The following is a 10,708-nucleotide window of genomic DNA, read 5'->3' on the forward strand; positions in this document are numbered from 1 at the left end:
AAGCAAATGTGTCTTCCTCCAGAGAAAGCTTCAGAGTTGAAGCAGATGATACACAGCCATCTGCTCAAGGTAAGAACTCAGTAACTGATATTCCTGTGTGTTTGAAGCATTGTCCACAGAAGCAGTATTTCTTTTCTACCTTTGGTTTAACAGCGACGACACAGACTTGTAAACGATGGACGTTTTTGAACAACACTGTTAAAATATGTGCTGAAACTGAAGTGCGGCTCCATCCATTAATTATCTTTACCCGCTTCTTCCTTTTCGGGTCACTGGTGTCACTGGTGTCCATGTCCAGCCATCACTGTGTGAGAGGTGGGGGACACCTGGACAGGTCTCCAGTCCATCACAGGGACACATAGAGAGAGACAAATGAGACAAACATTCACTCTCTCTCACCTAGAGACAATTTAGAGTTACCAATCAGACCAACATGCATGCTTCTCTTTATTATTATTATTATTATTATGCATATTTTTGCAACAGAAATAGTGCTGCATACTTTGTCCTACTATAGCCATTAACATTTCTAATTGTAAATCTAAGAAGGAAAGCTTCAATGAAATCCATCCAGTGGTTTATCAGCTTCATCTCTGGATGGTGGTGGTTTCCTCACATTAACAGCTGCTTCAGGTCCTTCCACAACATCTGGATTGGATTAAGGTCAAGACTTTGATTGGGTCATTCCAAAACATGGGCTTTATTCTTCTTGAACCATTGTTTGGCAGAAAGACTTGTGTGCTTAGAGTCTTGCTGCATGACCCACCTTCTCTTGAGGTTCAGTTCATGGTGGAGTCAGGTCCTCTGGACAGATTCTTTTGTTCAAACATTTTGTCTTTTATCCGGAATACTTCTTCATAGGGGTGCACCGATAAATCGGACGGCTGATTTATCGGCCCTGATTTCCTTAATTTTGGTAAATCGGAAATCGGCCGATACTTGCATGAGAAACCGATTTTATTTTTTTTAGTTTTATCAACAATTGTCTGAACTTCATTTATATTTCAGAGCACGACCTCATAGCCAGTTAAAACAAGTTTGTATTGTTTTTAGGATACTGTTCAAGGGTATGTTTTTCAATAAAATAAGATGGAAAACTGAAGGTGCATTGTGACCTTATAACACCTGACAGTGTTGCTTATAAAACAAAATCAGAATCGGCAGGTCAGACTTTTTAGAAAACTGCACTCGGTGCACCCCTACTTCTTCAGTCTGAGGAGCTGCACTAAACTCAGTCTCAAATCAACCAGTTTGCTAGCGACAGCCAAAACTATCTGTTCACATGCAAAAGGGGGACCATCCTAATGAATGATCGTTATTACATCACTCAGCCCCCTGTGAACAACAAGCGGTCACCAGGGCACTAACAGCATTATAAGAGGGGGACAGTTGAACCCGGAGGCCTCCACCCCTGTTTAACGATGGACGATTTCTCTTCACAAAGATGGCCTCCTTTACTCCTCTCTCAAACATCCATTGTTCCTCTCTGTCCAGGATGTGAACATCTTCATCCCTGAACGAGTGACCTCTGTCCTGCAGAACCACAGAGTCTTGGCCTGATGATGTTGCTCTTCCATGCTTTTGGCCAGTGGCTGTTTAGTTTCCCTGATGTATAACAAAGATGTTTCAACAAAGAAGAATCTGTCCAGAGGACCTGACTTTAGATTCATCTACCTGGATTAATGAGCATGTATCAGGACATTCTAATTGTAAAGCTCATTCATGTGATGCTGGGCATGACCTTTGGTGCTTGTGCTATGGTTTTTGAAATATTAGGCTTTAATTAAGCTTTTAACTGCATAGAGAAATAATATAGATGTATCAGCAGCTTTGATATGTTAACACTGTCCCCAACTGCAGCAGGCTCTAATAATGTATTGAATGGTCCAATGATTACACAACTGAGCTGCATTTTAACATAGATAATAATACACTGCCTGGCCAAAAAAAAGTTGCCACCTGGATTTAACTAATCAAATAGGTACGAGCCTCCTATGGATAATTACTGCATGTTTGATTATCTTTCAGCAGCAACAAGTTATTTAATCCAACTGGTGCAGTGAGATGCTTCTCATTTCTTAAACAACCATGTTGAAAGACACATCGCGTGGTCGTGGAAAAGACATTGGTCTGTTTGCGAAGGGTCAATTCATTGACAGGCATCAAGCAGATGTTGCAGAAACCACTAATACTGTGTTAAGAACTGTTCAACGCATTATTAAAAACTGGAAGGATGGTGGGGACCCATCGTCTTCGAGGAAGAAATGTGGCCAGAAAAAAATCCTGAATGATCGTGACCGGCGATCACTTAAACGTTTGGTGAAATCAAATGGAAGAAAAACAACAACAGTAGCACTCAGGGCTGTGTTTAATGGTGAAAGTAAGAACATTTCCACACACACATGTGAAGGAACTCGAGGGACTGGGACTGAACAGCTGTGCAGCCTTAAGAAAACCACTAACCAGTGAGGCTAACTGGAAAAAAGGCTTCAATTTGCTAGGGAGCATAAAGATTGGACTCTGGAGCAATGGAAGAAGGTCATGTGGTCTGATGAGTCCAGATGGACCCTGTTCCAGAGTGATGGGTGCATCAGGGTAAGAAGAGAGGCAGGTGAAGTGATGCACCATCATGCCTAGTGTCTAGTCATCAATTCAAGATCTGGGTGAAAAATTAATGCAACACTGGATGAAATAGATCTTGTGACATTGTAGAAGCTTATCGAAACAATGACACAGTGAATGCATGATGTAATCAAAGATAAAGGCAGTCCAATGAAATATTGGTGCATGTCCTTTTTTTTGGTGGTGACCTTTTGTTTTTTTGGCTAGGCAGTGTATATTAGTATTTTCTGTAGTATTACATTATTTTCTGAAAGCCAGTGGCTCAGGGACTGGACATCCAGTAAATAGTTATTATGTAACTAAACCAAGTATTACAGTGATCTGTTACCTATTAAATTTGTTTATTTTTGCTGCATTGAATTATAAATGCAATAAACAGAACCCAAATATGTAATTCAAAGAAATTGCATTTCAAAATTTATTTCCTTATAATAAAAGTAGTGATATTCTAATGTGAAGCCATACTAAAAACAAACATGACACATTATGTCTTATTATAATTACCTGGTAAGTTAATTTACTCAAGACACTTTTCTACAATGGAGCTTTAGTCTATTCTCTTAAGAATATACATGTTTTTGGTATCTGTTTATTTGACCACTTGAAAAATGATAATAAACAAACAACAATTAGCAATACTTATTTATTTGTTTATTGGTTCATTTATTAATTAATTCATGGATCAATCAAAGTAAGCATGGTGTGAACACAACTTTGTTGGTTCTCCTCTGTCTCTGGTCACCTCAGTCATGATTTTGACTACGCAGAAAGAGGACTAACAGGACTAACAGAGGACCAGCAGAGGACCAACAGAGGGCCAACAGAGGGCCAACAGAGGGCCAACAGAGGACCAACAGAGGACCAACAGAGAACTAACAGAGGACCAACAGAGGACCAACAGAGGACCAACAGAGGACCAACAGAGGGCCAACAGAGGACCAACAGAGGACCAGCAGAGGACTAACAGAGGACCAGCAGAGGACTAGCAGAGGACCAGCAGAGGACCAACAGAGGACCAGCAGAGGGCCAACAGAGGACCAACAGAGGACCAGCAGAGGGCCAACAGAGGGCCAACAGAGGACTAACAGAGGACCAGCAGAGGACTAGCAGAGGACCAGCAGAGGGCCAACAGAGGACTAGCAGAAGACCAACAGAGGACTAGCAGAGGACCGACAGGTTCAGACCTCACAGACAAAACTACCAAACCAGAACCGCACCTTTTTTAAGTGAAGGCGTGGCACAGTGGATCAGTTTTCAACAGACCTCTGTCAGGTCAAACACTGAGCATGAAGAAAAAATTGCTTGGGGAAAAAAATCTACTTCTTGAAATATTAACATTAATAATTATATTAGTATGTTGTCTTCCACAATCTTTTGAACTACCCAGATTGCTTCATCCTATCACATCTGTTGTAACTTGTAAATGTTCCTGAGCATCAGGAGATGATGCTGACTCCTGGTTCTTGTGCAGCTTCTGTGTACACGCAGAGTGGATTCAGATGCTTTTAGGCCTAAATTTCAGCCGTTCAAATACTTCTGCCAAGACATGCTGATAAACAACATCAGACATCATGCGCACTGGTTTATGTTTAAACCCTAAACTTATTTCTACTTCTAGTAGATTTTCTAAACTAAGTTTATTTGAAATGTTGTTTGTATAAACAAGGTCCACTTGCATTAAAAAACCAAATTATTTATTTTCTCAGTCTTGAATAGTTCTTTTGATTCTGAGCCAAAACAAAAGGGTAAATGGATGTTTCTGCTTGTCAGATGGATATCCATGGGAAGATCCGAGAAGTGCTGGCTGAGACGATCCGGGATGATGAAGGCTCAAAGCATCGGTCTCTGTCTGAGGCAGACTTCCTACATGCTCTGCAACGCAGGGGCATCGTAGATGATGTGATGAAAGACCTTCACTTCTCCAAGGTTCCCCTGCACTTTGCACACATTTCAGACGTCTAAACTTTCATTGCATCTCTTTAAGTTGGGACTAATTGTGTCACTTTGCATATGATGACAGGAAACAGCCACAGGTGTGGGATCAGAACCTCCTAAGCCTGCCACTTATTTTGCAGACAAAGATATTACTCAGTTAAAGAAAAGTAAGAGGTGCATTTTAGATTTTACAGACCCAGGTGTTAAAAAAAGATTGTGCACGTTCTTGCACAGGATTTAACGTGATTGCATTATTTGTCCTTTTCTTTGTAAGGCAATACTGATCCATCAAGGCGGAGCTTGCATCTCCAAGTGCTTGGAGGTAAGGCTTTTCTTGAGCACCTGCAGGAGCCTGAGCCTTTACCTGGTCAGGTATGCTCTACCTTTACACTTTACCTGCACTTCCGCAACCAGAGGTTTTGCTCCAAACCAGTACCTTGTGCCTGTGAACCTGATCTGAAGGAGGGCTTCCTCCTAGACATCTACAAAGACGGTCTCGGTAAGAGGAAACCACCACTGTCGGGGTCTGTCGTGATGCAACTGCTAGTTACTAAACGATCGAGCTTAATATGTTGAATTTATTTCTGTCATTTCAGGTGATGGTAGTAAGATGGTAGATGCTACAACCATGCTATCTATGTGTGACCCAGTCCACTTTGTACTGATCAAGACGGACACTTCCAGTGAGACAACGCTGGTCTCATCCTATTTCCTGGACTGGAGGACAGTCCTCAGCTCGCCTAGTGGCAAGACGTGCTTTGCTGTGGAGCTGATGGGAGTTGGTGAGGAACAGTAATGCAGCTGCTGCCTTAGTCTTTGATGAACGACTTACAGAAGTGGAAAGAGGTGAAATCAGTTTTACTCCAGAGGCAAAAACTTTAGTCATAAATTGATACCTTTATGGAAAGAAAGCCAGCACAGTGAAACATCCAGTGCCAAATGATAACCACTGACATAAAAATGGCTCTAACAGCAGATACTTTAAACTGCTTTACTGTGTCTTTTTTCAGAATAAGCAGCAGCCAACAGCAGAATGAGGATATTCATTTTGTAGAATTAAAATGTAGACTTGACCTAAAGAGAGACTGATTTTTTATTTATTTAAAGGAGGGCTAATATTCTCAAACTGCAGCATGAAAGATAAAAAGCTGAAGATGAAAACTACTTATCGTGGCGTGTTGAAGCAGAGAGCATTAAAGCTTGCAGAGCCTGAGCACCAGGAAAACAATTATTACCAAATGAAAATATTCCCGGGTGGCACGGTGGTGCAGTTGGTAGAGCTGCCGCCTCTCAACGAGCAGATCGCCCCAGATCAAATCCCGGCCGGGGGGCTTTCTGGGTGGAGTTTGCATGTTCTCTCCGTGCATGTGTGGGTTTTCTCCAGGTTCTCCAGTTTCCTCCCACAGACCAAAAACATGCATGTTAGGCTGATTGGTAACTCTAAATTGTCCCTAGGTGTGAGTGAGAGAGTGAATGGTTGTTTGTCTCGTTTGTCTCTGTGTGTCCCTGTGATGGACTGGAGACCTGTCCAGGGTGTACCCCACCTCTTGCTGCTGGATATGGGCACCAGTGACCCCCTCCACCTGAAAAGGGAGAAGCGAGTAAAGATAATGACTGGATTTTGTTTAAATAACATGTAAGATGCAGATTTATCTGGGAACAAAACTTCTTCATTGTGTTTATCTTCTCTTTAAGTGGCAGCAGTTTTTGGTGATGAGTTTGTGTGTCTTCAGGAAGCGAGTGCAAAGTCCCAGTTGGTATTTTGACTGTCAGTCTGGAGCTCTACCCTCCTCTGCGTGAACCTTTGAGCTCTGACATCATCAGCACACAGGTCAGTACAACAGATTCACTTTACCCGACAGTCTGCTCGAAAATGTGCAGGAAAGATGAGCTGAGCCAACAAATATGAGAAGTCGGAACATTTCTTCCTCTGCTCGTGCTGTTGGCACTTTTGAAATTACTGTAATTTCCAGACTATAGAGCGCATCCCAATATGTACGGTAAATGTTTTTGTCCTGAACAATGCCTTTAACACGGCTGGTTAAAAAATAAATACACTAGCCCACCAGGAAAAGTCACTTAACACTATGTTCATCTTCCTCCTGTGCACTAAAACCACAAGTCGTCTTCTTCACTGTCAGAACTGAACAGCCTCAGAAAAACGTCATCACACGTCCTCAGTCTCTTTCGTTGTCAAAATAAATACAGTAGCCTTCCAGGAAGTCGTTGATCTCTATCTTCATATTCTTCTGCTGCAAGCTTGTGCACCACGGCGCAAAAGTTGCTCTGCGCATGCAGGAGAGTCCCCCCTCACATGCGCAAGGGGGGGATTCTACCCTTCCCCGTTTCATTGGTTCGACTGTGACCTGTTTGGTAATTTCATTGGTCAGATTTTATTTTTTTTATTTTTTTTACCTTTATTTACACAGGTAGTCTCATTGAGTCACGAGGACCCACCTCCCAAGAGAGACGTGTGTTGGGCAGCTAAGTGAGCACCTGGGTGTGACGAAGCTAAATGTTTTTGGCGGCAGGAAGCTTGTTAGCCCATTAAAATAAACAAAATCTATAAGTTAATTGCAGCATTGTATAAACCGCAGGATTCAAAGTAAGGTGGGACGATATGGTCAGCCAAAACTTTTATCACGATATATTTCTTAATTTCCATCGATAACAATATAATTCCGTTATCAATATAAACAATGTAAAAGCCTCAGAAAACTGTGTTCACCTTTAATTTGTATTTAGCCTTCAAAGACATTTGAAATCACTGTCACATAAACATAAAACTCTCACCTTGTCAGTATTAACAGTTTGAACTTTAAACAACAACATAATTAACCCATGCAGCAAACGTCTGCGTCACATTTTGCAGCACACTGAATCCTGAAGTTTATCACATCTTAATAGCCGAACCACTTCCACATCGCCAAATTAGTCGTTCCTCTCTAATCAATTATGTCATGTGCTTTCTCTTCTCTTGTGAAAGCTCGTTCAGTCACATTCTGACGGTCATGGGAACTCATTTTGAAGAGAAAACTTAGTGCGCGTTGGAGATTAGCCTAGCCTGCTAACTCCTTCTGCACTCAAGCTCTCTGTGTGGCGTACGTCACCACACACTTCCACAGTTGTGACGCTGTAATCATATCATCGTTATTGAATAAAAATATATTGTGATATATATCGATATCGAATTATTGTCCAACCCTAGTTCAAAGCCTGCGAAAAAAGTATCAGCTTATAGTCTGGAAATTACGTTGAATAAAAAGTTGGAAAATATTTAATATTTTTTCCAAGTTTGAAGTCTCGCTGTCAAGCTCACCTTTTTTAACTTGTCCTGCTAAACTTGATGTTTTATATTGATGTTTTATAATATTTCATGCGTTTATTTCTGAGTTAGAATAATTCCTGTGAGCGGAGGTGTCATCAGATATCATCACCGTTAAGATTCAACCCTCCTTGGAAAAGATCTTGGTTCAGTGCTGTAAAAAAATCATGACAGCTGACGTCACCGTTTGCTCCTCGTTCAGAAATCACTGGAGAGGCAGCGCACGGCAGAGAAGGAGAGGCTTTTCCTAGTTTATGCCAAACAGTGGTGGAGAGAGTTCCTGGAGATCCGACCATCTCACCAGTCCAAGATGGTCAAGATCTTTGCCCAGGTTTGTCTTTGCTGCATGAACAAAGAAACCGTTTTCTCTCATTCATCAAGCCTTTCTGCTCCTACTGTATGTGCAGGCAGCTCTTTAGTTTTCTTACATGCCGTTCCTTTGAGCAGACGAGTTCACACGCACTCGTCAGATGTCATCATTTTGTCTGCAGCCACTCATCCACTCAATGGTTTTTACAGTTTTGTGCAGAGGAAGTGTAACCTGTCCAGCAGGTGTGAACCTGTTTTATTTGTGTCTGTACGCTCCTCAGGATGAGAATGGCGTCAACAGACCGGTGTGTTCATACGTGCGTGTCCTTCGCGCTGGCCGCCTCCTGGAGAGCCCTCGACAGGCTGCCCGCTTCGTCAGCCTGCTGGCCCATGAGAGGGTTCCAGTGGTGGGAGGGGGGGCTAAACAGGAGGCGTGGTGCACTTTAATGGCTTTTCTGTGTAGAGGCAAGGTATGTTTCTGGAAATGCACTTGTTGTAATGCTGTGGTAACTTTTCGATGACTTCTCACTAAGGTTTAAACCAAAGCCTTGTGCAATGTGTAGCACTCGGAGTGTGAGTTGTGAATAACTCGACTATAACTACACCAGATTTTATTTTAGCTCAGTGTCTGTAAAACTGTCTGAATTATAGCCATTTCTTTATTTTTAATGTCAGTTGGCTGTGGCTGCCATCCTAAGTAAGAGTGACTTCACAAGTTCGTTTGTTGTAGAAGTACATCTAATGATTATTTTCTGAAAGTTTCAGTGAAGTGGTTTATCAGATACTTTTCTACGAGACATATAAACACACACAGGCGCTGGCAAAAACATCCTCGTCCACCTTTGCCTTTCTGTGGTGGGCGTTTAAAAATGTTGAGCCCTTACTCTGGTTTAACATCTGTTACGTCCTTGTTGCTGCACTGGATGAGTTCCAGCAGATTTATAGGTCCTGCTGCTTTAAAAGTTTTGGTTGCAGTCAGAAATTCTTTGTTAAACTCTGCTGCGCTCGGCCCATGTCTGATGAGGGCAGATTTGTCCGGAGTTGACTGCCTGCTCCATTTTCATCTTGCTACTTGATAGTGGGGAACTTCCCAGACCACCACAGGGTAAATGTTCTGCCTGTCCTCCACGAGAGGCTGGAAAGACAGACCAGCACATTTCTCACCATGTGGCCCTTGTCAGCTGTGATTTACGAGTTTCATTTCAGGGAAAATTAATTTAGCCTCATCTGTCCCCAGTTTGTTCTGATGCTACTGTCCACATTAGTACTTCTGGGGAGCATCTATCATTCTGATAGAACCAGGCAGCAGCAGCAGTTGTCCCAGCTCTGCGTAGACCTTTTACCAGAAAACTTGTACCAGTAAAAAAACACAAAACAGTTGCTTACTGTTATGGACAATTTGTTGACTACAGAGATTATTTTCTCCCTCTACTTGAGACTTGCCTGTTTTGTGTTCAACACTTCTAAGAAAGGCTAACAGCGTAGCAAGAACTGGATACTGTATGTAGTTTAAATTACAGTAAACAAGATTATAGTTTTGATGGATTACATAAAGGCTGGTGTTTGAAACATCTGTTCTGCTTAAACCTGCTGTCACACTCCTCACAAATAAGTGATTAATTTCTTTTACAACAGAGGGGAGAATTTAACAATTGGGAACTAATAAACAAAAAAAAAAGTAGTTAAAAATAACCAAGACGTTCATTTTCAACCTTTAAGATTTTAGGTCAGCTGAGCTTTTCAAATACGTTATTAGTATATTAGTATTTTTTTTAATTAATTTTGACACGAGACAAAAAAACAAATCTAATTAGTGAAATAACTCGTTTTAAAAAAAAGTAGTAAACTAATAATATTTTACTGTTAAATATTTACTATATTTAGACTAAAACAGTAACTGTGTTGAGAACAGGGAACAGGTGGAAGAGAACTTGGAGAGGTGGAGGTATGCACTTGGAAGAAGCAGAATGGAAGTCAGTTGTAGTAAGACAGAGTACATGTGTGTGTGAATGAGAGGGAGGAGGTGGAACAGTGAGGCTACAAGGAGCAGAGGTCACAAAGGTGCAGGACTTCAGGGACTTGGGGTCCACTGTCCAGGAAAATGGGGAGTGTAGTAAAGAGGTGAAGAAGAGTCCAGGCAGGATGGATTTGTAACAAAAGAGTGGCAGCAAATGTCAAAAGTTTACAAGACAGTGGTGAGACCAACTATGTTGTTTTTGTCTGGAGACAGAGACATGGACAAAAAGACAGGAGAAAGAACTGGAAGTGGTAGAAATAAATATGTTCAGGTTCTCCTTAGGAGTGACAAGGATGGATAAGATCAGGAATGAGATCATCAGAGGTACAGCACAGGTTGAACAACTGGGAGATAAAGTCAGAGAGACCAGACTGAGATGGTTTGGACATGTCCAGAGGAGGGACAGTGGTTTGGACATGTCCAGAGGGGGGACAGTGGTTTGGATATGTCCAGAGGAGGGACAGTGGTTTGGACATGTCCAGAGGAGGGACAGTGGTTTG

The 10,708-nt window shown here is 41.8% G+C and overlaps 1 protein-coding gene across 3 annotated transcripts in view; it reads left to right on the forward strand.

Moving 5' to 3' along the window:
* Window positions 1-6: 6 nt before the first annotated feature.
* Window positions 7-10,708, forward strand: part of cep76 (centrosomal protein 76) — a 29,154-nt gene continuing 18,452 nt past the window's right edge. The window contains exons 1-8 of one of the 3 annotated variants that reach the window (XM_037677181.1): window positions 7-69; window positions 4,393-4,578; window positions 4,643-4,724; window positions 4,832-5,056; window positions 5,154-5,339; window positions 6,291-6,388; window positions 8,085-8,213; window positions 8,473-8,661. In XM_037677181.1, the coding sequence (XP_037533109.1) occupies window positions 7-69; window positions 4,393-4,578; window positions 4,643-4,724; window positions 4,832-5,056; window positions 5,154-5,339; window positions 6,291-6,388; window positions 8,085-8,213; window positions 8,473-8,661 (1,158 nt within the window). The remainder of the gene's footprint in view (window positions 70-4,392; window positions 4,579-4,642; window positions 4,725-4,831; window positions 5,057-5,153; window positions 5,340-6,290; window positions 6,389-8,084; window positions 8,214-8,472; window positions 8,662-10,708) is intronic. The other 2 variants (XM_037677182.1, XM_037677183.1) reach the window with 2 other exon arrangements.

Source organism: Nematolebias whitei, chromosome 5 (assembly GCF_014905685.2).
Source record: "Nematolebias whitei isolate Nwh7 chromosome 5, NemWhi1, whole genome shotgun sequence".
NCBI lineage: Eukaryota > Metazoa > Chordata > Actinopteri > Cyprinodontiformes > Rivulidae > Nematolebias > Nematolebias whitei.